Source organism: Oncorhynchus masou, chromosome 32 (genome assembly GCF_036934945.1).
Source record: "Oncorhynchus masou masou isolate Uvic2021 chromosome 32, UVic_Omas_1.1, whole genome shotgun sequence".
NCBI classification, from domain to species: Eukaryota; Metazoa; Chordata; class Actinopteri; order Salmoniformes; family Salmonidae; genus Oncorhynchus; species Oncorhynchus masou.
Window position 1 is genome coordinate 12,265,168 of NC_088243.1, and position 16,240 is coordinate 12,281,407.

The following is a 16,240-nucleotide window of genomic DNA, read 5'->3' on the forward strand; positions in this document are numbered from 1 at the left end:
AGTAACCTTTTTACCTCGTTTTGTTCACCCCTTTTAAAACACTCCCTTCGTTGGGCACTGTGGTTTGGCTATAGCCTACTTGTGCCTATCACTATAAAACTTTCCCCGGTAAATGTTCAGCATTATAATGGCAGCAGAGTTGCCAGCTAAATACTGTAACTCTGCTGACAGTATAATGCTGTAAATGTACAGTACAGCATGTTACCTTAATACGTTTTATGGTACCAATACTCTTACTGTAATGTTTTTTTTTCTGCAATTGTAATGAATGAATGGATGAATGAATGAAATTCATTGGTGGGAGGCAGGGTTTGTATTTTACAGTAATTGCATGGGATTACAGCATATCAAATACATGCATATTTGGTCTTTATAATATCACTTGCACTTCTAGAGGCCTTAACAAAGGCTTCCAAACTTGCAGTGACTACAGGGAAAAACAGGCCAAGGACATGGCAAATACTCAACCATTAAAGGTTTGCGTTTTTCCTAACAATTGAATATGCACATTTAATTGTTGGGGTACAACTACCATATATCAGTTACATTTGTACAGCACTCCCACTCACTGGTGCAAATAATGTAGCCTCTTACAAAATATGTCAATGAGCCAGATATAACAAAAACATGCACCCACTACTGATCAAAAGATTTTTGGGCTTTAAAAATACAGTAGGGACCTGTATTTTGTAGGGTGGAATTGCAGTGCCATTTGAAATACAGTACTTATTTAGATCAATGTCATGTTAAACCAACAATTAATTGGAATTTATATGGTACTTTGATGTTATTTTTATCGTATACCTGTAATACTGTTAAAAAAACAATAATAAAAAAATATTTTAACACCATCTATAGGGCTTGCAGAAAACTGCATTTTGGATATGTGGTATAAGGTTGCCATAATGCCTGCCAAATGGACAACTTATCAAGGCAAGATAAAGAGGTGGCATGGTTAAATGTCACTATTTTGACGTATTTTTATTTTGACATATAAAAATGACAAAATAGATATTTAGCTGATTTTAATTTAATAATTTCACCATGACAGATGAGTGCTTTTGAACACTGCTTTTTGCTAAATGTGTCGTTGATTTCACATGATATTTCGATATCCACGTTGGTCCTAATGAGGATTTTAACGGATGTTTTCTGTTGCTGTTCCATGTCAATAGGAGCAACTGTCAAAACAACTTCTCTAACTTCCCGTCTACTTCCTGTTGTAAATCGCATAATGTTTTTGAATACGCACCAGGCTTATCATCAAATTCGTGAAAACGTTGTCATTTATGATATGTCAAATTATATTCTTATTCGTGGATTAATTTACTTACTGATGCCTTTCGATTAAAACAAATACAATAACGTAATCGAAAATGTTAATGAAAGGCATCAGCTAGAAATAAATTGATCCACGAATACAGCTTTACATATAATGACCAGGTTTTCATTAATTTTATGATATGCTTGAATCCCATTCAAAAACAGTACGGGACCTGAAACAGGAAGTAGGCGGGACTTTCATAGCGTATTGTTTAAATGAGGCGCAAAATTGCGCAGTGCATCTTGGTTGGGTCATTAATGCTGTATTAAAGCCGAATAACTCTTGTTTTCTCTGTTTGACTGTGGCAGGGGAGTGAGAGCATCCATTTCAACTCCTCTAAATACATTTATCCAGTTCACTAAACCCGTTGTGAAAGCAGACTGAAGCTCAGTAGGTGGCTTGCAATGTCCTCCAATTAAGTTCCATTATGTTAAACCTTTTGCCGTTTGAAATATAGCCGCAGCTATTTTAGTGGTGGATTGCGGGGTTCTTTTTTCTGCGCCACGCGCGCAGGCAATCAGTCTATATTACAAGGTGCACGAGTAAGAAAACAAAGTTTGTCAGTGAGACAGGAGAAAGAGCCGATTACATGCCAAAGACCTCATGTTAACACAGTTAGTAATGGCTCGGTGGCTACGAAAGGACACCCACTGGTACAGTAGCCTACAAGGCAACCTGGTCTAGGAGCAAAACATATTATATGTTACATAAATCCGTGTCACTCTATTTTGTCTGATATGTTAAGTTACATTACATTAAATTGGCCAACCAATGTAATAGCAGTCATTCAATACAGTACGAATTGTAAGATGTGTAGTAGCCTATGTTACTAATTCCAATTCGTATGATATGTTACGAATTTAAATTTGTACAAAATGTTCTGAATTTGCAATACATATGTAACGAATTCCAATGTGTTGTTGCTAACATTAGCTAGGTGGCTAATTCTAACGTTAGATAGGTCGGGTTAGGGGTTAAGGTAAAACATTTAATCTTATTGGTCTCATACACATTTTGCAGATGTTACCCCAGGTGCAGCGAAATGCTTGTCTTTGTAGCTCCAACAGTGCAGTAATACCTAACAATACACACAAATCCCCAAAATAAAAAGGATTTAAGAAATATCTGGACAAGCAATATCATAGTCCGGAATATAAATATATACAGTACCAGTTAAACGTTTGGACAAACCTACTCATTCCAGGGTTTTTCTTAATTATTTTACTATTTCTACATTGTAGAATAATAGTGGGGACATCAAAACTATGAAATACCACATACGGAATCAGGTAGTAACCAAAAAAGTGTTAACTTCTTATGGGCAGGTGGAACGGTAGTGTCCCACCCGGCCAACATCCAGTGAAATTGCAGAGCGCGAAATTCAAAAATACCAAATATTTAACATTCTTGAAAATATGTGTTATACATCAAAATAAAGCTTAACTTCTTGTTAATCCAGCCCTGTCAGATTTCAAAAAGGCTTTACGGCGAAAGCAAACCACGCGATTATCTGAGGACAGCGCCCCGCATACAAACACATGAAAATCATATTTCAACCAGGCAGGTGCACCACAAAAGACAGAAATAGCTAAATAATTAATGCCTTACCTTTGAAGATCTTCTCCTGTTGGCACTCCAAAATGTCCCAGAAACATCACAAATGGTCCTTTTGTTCAATAATGTCTTTCTTTATGTCCAAAAATGTCCATTAATTTGGCGCGTTTGATTCAGAAATACACCGGTTGCAACTCGCCCAACATGCCTTCAAAGTATCTAATAAGTAACCTGTAAACCTGGTCCAAACAACGTTCCTAATCCAACCTCAGGTACCCTAAAACGTAAATAATCAATCAAATTTAAGACGGAATAAAAACGTGAAGCTCGCTGCAGTTCACGCGCACCGAAACAGGAGAGTCCACCTGGAGTGACACTTACAAAGAACAGCCCTACTTCTTCATTTCTCAAAAGAAAAACATCGAACAGTTTCTATAGACTGACATCTAGTGGAAGCTATAGGAACTGCAAACAGGTTCCTAATAATAAGGGTATCCCATAGAAATCCATTAGAAAATCCTATGACCTCAATTTTCTTCTCCCCTGAATGGTTTGTCCTCAGGGTTTCGCTTGACAAATCAGTCCTGTCATACTCAGACATTATTTTAACCATTTTAGAAACTTTAGAGGGTTTTCTATCCAAATCCACCAATTATATGCATATCCTACCTTCTGGGCCAGAGTAACAGGCTGTTTACTTTGGGAACGCTTTTCATCCGGACGTGAAAATACTGCCCCCTACCCAAGAGAGGTTAAACAAAATGAAAAATATTTTATATTTGAGATTCTTCAAAGTAGCCACCCTTTGCCTTGATGACAGCTTTGCACACGCTTGGTATTCTCTCAACCAGCTTCATGAGGTAGTCACCTGGAATGCATTTGGATTAACATGTGTGCCTTGTTAAAAGTTAATTTGTGGAATTTCTTTCCTTCTTAATGCGTTTGAGCCAATCAAATTGTTGTGACAAAGTATACAGAAGATAGCCCTATTTGGTAAAAAACAAGTCCATATTATGGCAAGAACAGATCAAATATGCAAAGAGTAATGACAGTCCATCATTACTTTAAGACATGAAGGTCAGTCAATCCGGAAAATGTCAAGAACTTGAAAGTGTCTTCAATGCAGTTGCAAAAACCATCAAGCGCTATGATGAAATAGGCTCTTCATGAGGACCGCCACAGGAAATGAAGACCCAGAGTGACCTCTGCTGAAGAGGATAAGGTCATTAGAGATACCAGCCTCAGAAATTGTAGCCAAAATAAATGCTACAAACACATCTCACCATCAACTGTTCAGGGGAGACTGCGTGAATCAGGCCTTCATGTTTCAATTACTGCAAATAAACCACTGCTAAAGGACAGCAATAAGAAGAGGAAACTTGCTTGGGCCAAGAAACAATGGTGATTAGACCGGTGGAAATCTGTTCTTTGGTCTGATGAGTCCAAATTTGAGATTTTTGGTTCCAACCGCTGTGTCTTTGTGAGACGCAGAGTAGGCGAACGGATGATCTCCACATGTGTGGTTCCCACCGTGAAGCATGTAGGAGGAGGTGTGATGGTGTGAGGGTGCTTTACTGGTGACATTTTCTGTGATTTATTTAGAATTCAAGGCACACTTAACCAGCATGGCTACCACAGCATTCTGTAGTGATACGCCATCCCATCTGCTTTGCGCTTAGTGGGACTATCATTTGTTTTTCAACAGGACAGTGACCCAACACCTCCAGGCTGTATAAGGGCTAGCAGTCTAGCAGTCTCTAACGTGCAGGGTAGAGTAAGGGGTAATACTACTAATAGTGACCAAAGTTCAGGGCAGGGTACTGTGCTGAGGTTAGGTTGAAGGGTTGAGTTTAGGGTTAGAAGGGTTAGCTAACATGCTAAGTAGTTGCATGCTAAGCTATCATCCTAAGAAGTAGTTAAAAAAGTACTCAGTAGTTGCAATTGACCTGGCATGAATTGTATAGCATAATGTTTTTCTCTAAGACCAGGCTGTACAATGCCATGCATGGCAACGCGCCTCCTGCCAATTTGAGCGGGCTGACTCACCTCTTATTAATAAAAACATTCCCATACCTAGCAGCCAGTTTATACTTAGTCTGTCATCACATTTAAAGCTATGCCAAAGGGATACTCAAATTCAACAAATGTAATAAAAATTACAAGCATGCATTCCCCCAGCACCCCACCCCACTCTATACAACTTTAATGTCATTCCAATCTCAGCAGACCACACCATGTGAGCCTCTTCAGAAGGAGGATGTGGAATGGAAGAGGGGCCTAGTCCCACATGGCATGCTGCTTCTCAGCTGTCTCAGAGCAGACTTTAGGTGAGCTCAGTCGGACTGCCGGTCCACAGAGAAATGTGGCTAATTAACGAATGTATCAATGAAAGCCTGTGATTGAGATTCTGCGCATGACCACAGCCTCATTGCCAGCCACGCCTGCCTGACCTGGACCTCTTGAAGAGCAGCAGTAGCTCGTGTCTGTTTGTTAAGCAAGTGATGTAGCTTTGCATTCGCAACCAACGAAAAATAAGTCCTATTTAACACTCTTGATGTTCACTATCAACGGAATACAACATCTTAAATGGTAATCAAAGCAAATTAAAATATGATTATTATAATAAAATAATATTAAATGTAGTATCTCCTAATGTCTGCTTATATAAAGGATACTTCATTCCTGATATATTTAGAAGAGTATGTCCATGCAGGAAATCGAGTGCTCCGTTCCAACAATGACCCATGAAATCAGGGCCATTTCCCTGTACATTTTAATGGCCATTTGAAAATAAAACCATGAATTGTCAGTTGCGGGATAATGCATTTTCTAACCCATACAACAAAAAACGAAGACTTAACATTTCATGTCTCCTCTCCCTCCGCTCCTCGCCCATTCAGGATTTGGACTGATTGCAGCTAGAGTATCTTAGACTATAGCCATTAAAATAATAAATGTTCACAGAAGAAACAAAACCAAAATGAAAAACAAAAAGGTATAAAAATGTGTGTTTTTGTTCCTGTCAGAGGGGGGGGCTCTATTCAGCCGGGCTATAAAGGCGCTCTGCGATGCATTTCATTGCTGCAACAATTATGCTGAAAAGGTCAAGTACAGCATCTTGTATTCAGCTTTGCATGACAATGGTCTTTCCCAATGGCACCCTATTCCCTACATAGTGCAATACTTTTCACCAGAACGCTATGGGCCCTGGTAGTGCACTGTTTAGGAAACAGGGTGCCATTAGGGACGGAATCAAGTTGTATTTCACTTCGCAATTGTCCCTCTGGTGCGTTGTTCACACAATTGCTTCAAAAACCAGATAAATGCAGGACAATTAAAGATGTTTTGCTACCACTTTGGCAATAAGATTTACCAGAGAGGAGGTGATTGCAGTTACAGTGTAATTGTCCTATTTGTCATGCACAGTAAGCAAGGAATGTTTGCTTGGTGTGATGTTAATTTAGAATAACTTAGCGAGGAGGCATGAATTAAGTCATTTTTACAAATCCTTCCTTATTCAGAATTACATTAAATGTATTGTGTAAAACTGTCTATCAGAATAGCAGACAAGCACAGCAGAGCTACAAAACCGTCAACAGCATTGCATTCATCAATCATCAGTCTGTCCACACAATAACTCAGACGCACATTAATAGGCCTATTATCTACATTATCTGTTTATCAGATCTGCATAAACCAGGGCTCTCCAACCCTGTTGATAGGGAGCTACGGTCCAGGTTCACTCCCTTCCTAATGTAGCACACCTGATTCTAATAATTAGCTGTTTGGTAAACTGAATCAGGTTAGTTAGAACTGGGGTTGGAGGCAAAACCTACTGGAGGATAGCTCCAGGAACAGGGTTGGAGAGCCCTGGCCTAAACCCTAGAAAAGTGTCCATAAACCATTTTGCACATCGATTGGCTGTTTACCAGCACAAAAATGTATTGACTTCAAAACACTGATTTGTCAAAAATCACATTTGAGTCAGACCAATGTTTCCTCTTGCCATACAGATGCCTATAGTCTACCTACAAATATAATTTTAGTAGATTGACTTCATGATTTACTATAGCAGTTTTTGTTGTTTTTAGAACAGCACCATTTGCAGTAGACAGGATGTGCAGACTATTAGATCCTAATGACAGTTGAGTAGATTCTCTCTTTGGAGTGACAAAATATGCTTAGATTTTAAGTAGCATTCTGAAGGAGGATTTCGTCTTCATGGTTTTAATTAAATTAATGTTAATCATCACTGCACAGATATAGAAATACTTTAATGAGTATATACAGTACCAGTCAAAAGTTTGGACACACCTACTCATTCAAGGGTTTTTCCTTTACTATTTTCTACATTGTAGAGTAATAGTGAAGACATCAAAACTAGGAAATAACACATATGGAATCATGTAGTAACCAAGAAAGTGTTAAACAAATCAAAATATATTTCATATTTTTGTTTCTTCAAAGTAACCACCCTTTGCCTTGATAACAGCTTTGCACACTCTTGGCATTCTCTCAACCAGCTTCATGAGGAATGATTTTCCAACAGTCGTGAAGGAGTTCCCACATATGCTGAAGTTTTGATATGATGTAGGCTAAAATGTACAATTATTTGTACACTGGGCTAACAGAGTTTATGTAGGCTGCATGAGTAAAAGGCTATAACAAAACATATTATTTTCAAAAAACGAGTAGGCTTATAATTTTTGTTTAAATTGTCTTCAAAAACAAACATTGTTCGGTGTCTAGCAAGACTCGTTATTGATCTCAGTTCTAAACAATCTAGGTAGACATCGCCTAAGAAGTTGGGCGGCCGGTTGGGGTACCTGCACTCATCAGGACCTACATCAACCCACTTATTTACATCCACCTCCTGATTGATTTCTGAGCCAGCTTGGATTTTGAGCTTTTAAAAGATATCGGAAGTCAAATGCGTAAAAATATCGAGCTTTAGGCCAAATAGTATATGGCACTTTCCAGAACGTGAAAATTATGTTGGTTTATTTTAAATGCCAATTTGTTAAAGCTTTGTTTACCAAACCTTTTCTGTTCAACTTTCCCTGATTGTAAATGCGTGTGAAAATGGTCAAAAGTTGTAACACTTGATTTAATTATCGATTGAGGAGCAAAACTTTGATGCGTTGGGGGACAATTATGCTTTTCCACTCAGAAGTTAACCCCCCTTGATTAGCATTGGATGGATGTATCATAGGTCTACTTCTTAGTCTGAAGTTAACCATTCTAACATTCTCCCTCTTGTTACTCAACTCAAATATTCTCAACTGAGGTGATCTTCTGGCTATAGTGCACTGACAATTTCGAAATAGTGAGGTTACCACACAGGTCTTATAGGCTGTCTTAAATATAGTATTTCATTATATAGTGTTGCATTTTAAATGAGAGTAAATAAGGGAAACAAACACTTAACTCAAATACACTACATGGCCAAAAGTATGCAGAAACCTGCTAATCAAACATCTCATTCCAAAATAATGGCCATTAATATGGAGTTGGTCCCCGCTGTGCTGCAACAACAGCCTCCACTCTTCTGGGAAGGCTTTTCACTAGATGTTGGAACATCGTTGCAGGGACTTGCTTCTATTAACCCACAAGAGCATTAGTGGGATGTTGGGAGTGATTAGGCCTGGCTTACTACAGTCGGCGTTCCAATTCATCCTAAAGGTGTTCGATGGGGTTGAGGTCAGGGCTTTGTGCAGGCCAGTCAAGTTCTTCCACACTGATCTCGACAAACCATTTCTGTATGGACCTTACTTCGTGCACAGGGGCATTGTCATGCTGAAACAGGAAAGGGCCTTCCCTAAACTTTTGCCACAAAGTTGGAAGCACAGAATCATCTAGAATGTCATTGGATGCTGTAGAGTTAAGATTCCCCTTCACTGGAACTAAGGGGCCTTGCCCAAACCATGAAAAACAGGCCCAGATCATTAATCCTCCACCAAACTTTACAGTTGGCACTATGCATTGGGGCAGGTATCATCCGCCAAAACCAGATTCGTCCGTCGGACTGCCAGAGGGTAAAGTGTGATACATCACTCCAGAGAATGCGTTTCCACTGTTCCAGAGTCCAATGGCGGCAAGCTTTACACCACTCCAGCTGACGGTTGGTATTGCGCATGGTGATCTTAGGCTTGTGTGCAGCTGCTCTGCCAAAGAAATCCCTTTCATGAAGCTCCAGATGAACAGTTGTGATGACGTTGCTTCCGGGGGCCGTTTGGAACACGATAGTGAGTGTTGCAACCAAGGACAGATGATTTTTACGCGGTACGCACTTCAGCCCTTGGTGGTCCCGTTCTTTGAGCTTGTGTGGCCTACCACTTTGCGGCTGAGCCGTTGTTGCTCCTAGACGTTTCCACTTCACAATAACAGTATTTACAGCTGACTGGGGTAGATCTAGCAAGGCATGCATTTGACAAACTGACTTGTTGGAACAGTGGCATCCCATGATGGTGCCACATTGAAAGTCACTGAGCTCTTCTGTAAGGCAATTCTACTGACAATGTTTGCTATGGAGATTGCATGGCTGTGTGCACGGTTTTATACACCTGTCTGCAACTGGTGTGACTGAAATAGCCCAATCCATTCATTTGAAGGCATGTCCACATACTTTTGTATATTTAGTGTATGATTGCCTTGAGATTAGGAACTAATTGCTTTTGGGTTGATGGAGATCTTGGGACGATAAAGTGGGGAGGACTTGCCAGAGTTGTACAATGTGACCGTCTAAAGACAAGCCTTAAAGAGAGCGATGAGAGCACACACGCTTCCAACAAAGTCATTCTAAACAGCTACAAGCCCAACACAAAGACCACACACCGTGCTACAGATATGGTAATGTAAGCCTGAGCCTCTCGGGGCTCTTCCTGAACAAAACAAAAGCACACCAACAAATACCTAATAGAACATCGTTCTATCTGATGCTGCTGAAAAGATGTCGCTTGAAAATGTCCCGAATTGTCACTAAGTTAACGTTTTAGGTAAATGGTAGGACTATAGCAACATATCATAATAAGAGCGACAGAGGATTCAATCTCTGTAAATGAAAGAAGTTAAGGAAATTTGGAGATGTATCTTTTATTGGGCTATAATCATAAATCCGTTTAAGTATTTGTGAAAGATTCAGACGTCCCTTTAAATGAACAGTGCAAAATCTCAACCAAATTAATTTCCATTCCGTGATCGGCGACAATTGTGTCAAATAATTTGTAAGAGTGCTCCAGTGTGATCACTGAATAGTAGCTCTATCAAATAATGTATTGAAATTGACAATACATTGGCATGTATTCACACAATACCATTATGACCAATCAAGTATTGATAGACGACTATGCTAAGTAACCTACATAATCAAATTATTGGTAAATGGATGGATTGTAATAAAGCAAACTTCTTTCTTTTGCAGAAAACCACCAGTTCTCCTTTTACCCATTTCGCAGGTATAGGCTAAAACGGCAGGTGTGTTGAAAATGCATCTCATGTGCTTTATATTTGCCTGGCTGGCAGCCACAGCCAGCCACTGCACAAGGATGAGAGCGCTTGTAGGGAGGTAGCCTATTGGGGAAGAACAATTCTGGGGGCTAGAGGTTGCAAGATATAATATCAAACATCACATGCAGAACAAATAGGCACTGCAGAAGCTGAACAATATCGTTTATATAGAGAATAATCGACGAAAATCTCGATTGATTTAATGACTCTTATAGATGAAAAGTAGAGAGCCATTACAATCAGTGCCTCTTTAAAAATCCACGCACACTGCTGTGCTATGTGGAGCAAAGTCTCCACAGTAAACTGGACGTCTGGTGTACTGTTATTGCGTTGCCCATTTCTGAATTTCGATTCGTATTTCAGTCTTAGTATGAAACAAAGCTTACTCAAAACGATATTTAGGGAGATAGAGTGAACGGTGTTGATTGGTTAAGATTTGACATGCAATGACGGCTGTAACTGAGCCAATAGATAGATACCAGCGACCTGTTGTTGCAGACAGGGCAACATCACTGCACCAATGCCATAATGGTACAGCCGTTGTAATGGGACGCTACTAGTCACCTCCTCTCGATGAAAGCTCGCGCTCAAATAAAAAAATACAAATGGCGACCAAGGGCGTGCTTCCATCAATGGCTTGCCATACTAACCCCGCGATGCAATGTAGCCAGGGGAGGGATTGCACTCAACCACCTGGGCCCTTAAAGTCAAAATCAATAAGCTATATTGAAAGTCAATTATTTTTTCGATGAACAATTGCACATAATAAATTGAGATAACCATACACAATCTGAAAATATTAGGTTTAATATTCCTTTTAGGTCAAATGCACAGTATATGAACATGGAGCCTTGGACTAAATTTCTGTCACAAATATGTGAAATATCATAACGTAAATATAATGTCTAAAGTGGGCCTAATGCATAAAATAAAGACCACGAATGAGTAGCCGTTTGCGTCATATTCCTACTGAAATAATTACAGTTTAGGGGCCTGGTGCAGTAAAGACTAAAGTATTTTGAGAGCCCTTTTGGTTGTTGTTCAATAGCTTATGTTTTGCAGACTTAGGAAGGAGCACGTATGGCTATTCATATATTGCCTAATCATAAAGACTACAAAATATTGGCAATTCCCATAATATCACAGTAACATAATAATAAATATTATAATATAATTATTAAAATATAACAATATACACTGAGTATACCAAACATTAGGAACACCTTCCTGATATTAAGTTGCACCCCCCTTTTGCCCTCAGAACAATTCAATTCGTCGGGGCATGAACAAGGTGTGGAAAGCGTTCTACATGCATGCTGGTCTGTTGACTTCAATACGTCCCACGGTTGTGTCAAGTTGGCTGGATGCCCTTTGGGCGGTGGACCATTCTTGATACATACGGGAAACTTTTGAGCGTGAAAAACCGAGCATCGTTGCAGTTCTTGACACAAACCGGTGAGCCTGGCACCATACCCCGTTCAAAGGCACTTAAATCGTTTGTCTTGCCCATATATCCTCTGAATGGCACACGTACATAATTACATGTCTCAATTGTGTCAAGGCTTAAATATCGTTAACATCAATACGAAAATCAATAGCTTTCACCTGGTCAGTCTATGTCATGGAAAGAGCAGGTGTTCTTGATGTTTTGTATACTCAGTGTATAATATCATACTATCAAAATAGTTGCAAGTCCTTTACATTACAACTAAATTACAAGAACAGAGTTCGTCCCACACAATGGGCCTATGGGCCCGTCCCACACAATTCATTTGAAATTTACCATTTATATGTTAAAACATTCTCGAATCAATTAAAAAACACAAAATCTCTTCTCCACCGCATGCAAATGATAACTTGACGAGCCAGGGCCGTGTCATCCCACTTGATATAAGCAAATTACATTAAACTTCTAAAATGAAAGACTGCACGCTATTTTCATTTCAACCCCAGTTGGTTTATCGATTGATAAACGTATGCTCAAATCAAATGTTATTTGTCACATGCGCCGAATACAACAGGTGTAGACCTTACAATGCTTACCTCTGATAAGAGACGACGATTTGTCTTGTGAAGTTATTTGAGAAGTTACTGTTGTTTGGCAAGGGATTTGGTCGATAAGACGTTCTTTTAGTCAGCGCGTGTTTGATCTCCAGTGTTAAAAAGAACGCTTCTAGACCCTCACCTAAATGACTCACCCAAACCAGAAACAGGCAGAGAACGTAAGAACGCTAGCAACCTAAGGGACGCCGAGTGCACACAAAGACCTGGCCTGAGTTTACCCAGCGTGATCCAAGTGAGATAGTGTGTACACAATACACGATTTGTGAGGCGCCGCGTTTTGTAGGAACGGCCACAGAGTACCACGAACCACATCTACTGACAACCGTTGATTGTAGCTATAATAAACGTGACCAAAGAGCCTGGAATTGGGGTTAAGCTCTTTCAAGCAAAAGTTAGCATTAGGCTAATAGCAATTTAGCCTACCTACACTGCAACACTTAGTAACAACGATTTCGATCACACCTGGTCAAAAACAGGTTTTCATTAGTCGTGCATTGCTTAAAATCCATTATTGTGTGCAGTTAACATAATAAGACAGCAAAAAATGATTTCGGTCTAAATTGAGACTTACTGAATTGACAAGCTAAAGTGGACTATAGACAAGATCATGATTTATTATAATTAGAATAATCATATTTATTATTACTACTACAATAATAATAATAGTATTATTTAATTATTATTATAATAGTATTTTTTCTACAGGTAAAGGCCTATTCGTTTTCTGAAAATAATTTGACAAGGTTTCTCGTAGGCCTATGTATTCTCTGAAACAGTATACAAAACAATTTCAATAAATGGATCTGAATGAATTTTATTACCATAATTTATTAATAGGATTGTTTGGCTGTATTTAAGTAATATCTATCTATATAAGTTACAAGTAAATAAAACGTACAAATACCGATGGAACTCAAAGAACCAACCACAAACCATTAATAGCGCTAAAAACTTTGTACAACAGATTGCTAAAAACTATATATTCAATTCAAACCTTTTACAGAAATATACAAGCTACGTTTTACATTAAATTCTATTATAAACCAGAGCCTTCTGTGAAAAAAATTTAAAAGCACCCACAGTTTTTCTATTGAGAACGTTAGCCCAATGACCAACACACAGGAGTAGGGCCTATGACCTCTTGATGTAGGACTAGCCCTGTATAGCTTCAGTATAATTTACAGAAATCCACCTTCAACGCGAAGATTGAACTCGCATATCCTCATAACTTCATCTGTCGAGTTTCTTTCGTCTCCACTTACTGTCCTCATATCCAATTACATTTTAGAAGAGCATGAACTAAAATTCACCAAATGGTGTTGTTCAAAATGTACACAACGTACAATTTGTTTGTTTGCGTGTCTGTAGAGTGACTTTGCTGAAAAAGCTTTGAGAGCAGTGTTGTATGTGTGTTTGTGATCATAGTTTGTCTGGCTGTCACCATGTCCTGCCATATAACAGATCACCATGTCCTGCCGTATAACAGATCATCATGTCCTGCCGTATAACAGATCACCATGTCCTGCGGCATAACAGATCACCATGTCCTGCGGCATAACAGATCACCATGTCCTGCGGCATAACAGATCACCATGTCCTGCGGCATAACAGATCACCATGTCCTGCCATATAACAGATCACCATGTCCTGCCATATAACAGAGCAGAGCACTGCAGGGCCGTCCCGTACTCCGCGCTGGAGGAGTTCAGGTGAGAGAGGCCGGCTACCTGGGTCTGGAGAGACGGTGGGCTGGCGGAGTGTTGTGCTAGGTCTGGTGAGTGATCTGCACTACCCACCTGTTGGCTCTGGTGCTGACCTAGGCCTGAACCGTTACTGGACATGATCATACCATTGGCACCTTGTTGGTGGTGGGCCTGGACCGTAGAGGTGGGAGTGTGTGCACTGCCTTGGCATGGCTTGCCGTCTTTCACTAACACAGGCACAGCCACCCGCCGAGGGGAATGCTGCTGACAGGAACTACTGTCCTGTTGCATCTGCTGCTGCGACACTTTGTCCTTCGCTTGCCTCTTCATTTTATATCGGTGGTTCTGAAACCAGATTTTCACCTGGGTCGGGGTGAGGTGGATCATGCTCGCCAGGTGTTCTCTCTCAGGCGCCGATAGGTACTTCTGTTGTTTGAATCGCCGCTCGAGCTCGTAGACCTGAGCCTGAGAGAACAGCACGCGCCTCTTCCTTCTCGGGGTGCTCGAGAGCGGGCCCATGCCTTTCCCCACGTCTACTAGCGAGCCAAGGCTGCCCATACTGCCCATGTTCATTCCCGAAGAAGAGCCCATGAAGCGCGAGACTGAAAGCAGAAATAGGCCATTGAGATGATGATAATAAAACAATAATTACACTGCTTCAATATTTTAACCATAACAATGCATAATGTGAATTAATGTAAAGCGTATATGTCTATAGCGTTCCTTTAAAACAAAGGCTAACATGATCATGTAATCATAGTTCTGTCTCCTAATGGAACTATTACTTAACCATAATTTGTATTTGAACGGAATTATATAGTTTACAAAAAAGTTGCATGATTGATTACCATTAATTTACCTTGCAATCTGAAGAATAATAGGCTAATAAATCATTCGATTATACAACCCCACATGACAGGTGCATGAAACCTCTGTAGCCTACTCACAATAGGGGACAAATCAGCAACAGGTGTCTTTGTTATATCTTCATACACCCTTGTGACATTAAAATACATTTTTATGAATATATCACAAACTAAAACAGTTCAATTAATTAGCTTTCTTTGAATCCAGTCCCCTATTCACTGGTAAACATGGTAGTGTTGGGTAGACTGGCAAAAAGGCACAGCACGTTGGGTGACTAAACTCAATAAACCAAACACTCCAAGGTAAACCGAGGTATAGGCCTAATATATATCTAATGCCAGGTGCAAGGTTTATTTTAAATTGACAAATAAAATCACTCCCTCTTGGTGAAAAAAAATAAATGCAAAAACAAGCAGAAAAACACTAAAAAGTTGTAATAATTTCCATGACTCACTTCAGTACAGACCAGAGCGTATGGATCTAGTGTAGACGAGCTAATATGATAATGCGCTAACAAAAGCTATACGCTCACCTGTTCGGCTTCATGCAGAGTAAAACTCAAAGGTATAGCCTACTTACTCGTGGAGAATCGCGGGTCTGTGTTGGCTCCGTACCAGCCAGCGGCCGTGGCGCTGCCTCTCATGCCGTCCTGGTAGGGCGTCAGGTCGCTCATGTTCCCCAGGTTGCCGTTACAGTAGCCCCCCATTGCGGTGTGTGACAGCTGGGACACCCCCGTCGCAGTCATATGGTATGCCGCGGACACCGTCCCGTTATGGCCCATGTGGTGCTGCTGCATCATCGCCTGAGACACCTGCGGCTGCCGGTACGACGCGAGAGGTGACCCCAAGTTGTTATTCTCCATACTTACTTTCTTGTAGCTCTCCTCAAGAGGACTCAAGATATCGGAAACAGAAAAAGGAGTCGTATGCCTAGGGCTCATCGACATTGTTCTTGGGCTGTTGGAGAGGGGAGAAATTAGAAGGCTAGGCAATCTCTCCTGTTTTTTTTGTTGGACCAAAGCCCCTCTTTCTCTCTGGTTCCTGTTGTCTCAACGTCGATCCTTGCTAGATGAACACGTAGGTAGGAGAGTCGCCTGAAGTCCGCCTTAATTGCATTGAGTGGGAGCTGAGTTGAGCTGGGCTGAGCTTGGTGCTGCTGGCTTTCGTTTGTTTTAGCAGGGTGCCAGGTTTAAGCCAGAGGCGGGGCATCACCAACTAGGGCA

The 16,240-nt window shown here is 40.3% G+C and overlaps 1 protein-coding gene across 6 annotated transcripts in view; it reads right to left on the reverse strand.

Moving 5' to 3' along the window:
* LOC135525594 (homeobox protein Nkx-2.1-like) overlaps positions 1–16,240 on the reverse strand; it is a 54,354-nt gene extending 38,114 nt beyond the window's left edge. For 5 of the 6 annotated variants that reach the window (XR_010453189.1, XR_010453190.1, XR_010453191.1 and 2 more), the window contains exons 1-2: positions 15,598–16,240; positions 12,428–14,753 (exon numbers count right to left, since the gene is read on the reverse strand). Coding sequence is in view for 1 of the 6 variants with exons in the window: in XM_064953313.1 (XP_064809385.1) it covers positions 14,086–14,753; positions 15,598–15,964 (1,035 nt within the window). In the remaining 5 variants the exon portion in view is untranslated. Of the gene's footprint in view, positions 1–11,175; positions 14,754–15,597 lie in introns of those variants that run through there. The other variant, XM_064953313.1, reaches the window with a different exon arrangement.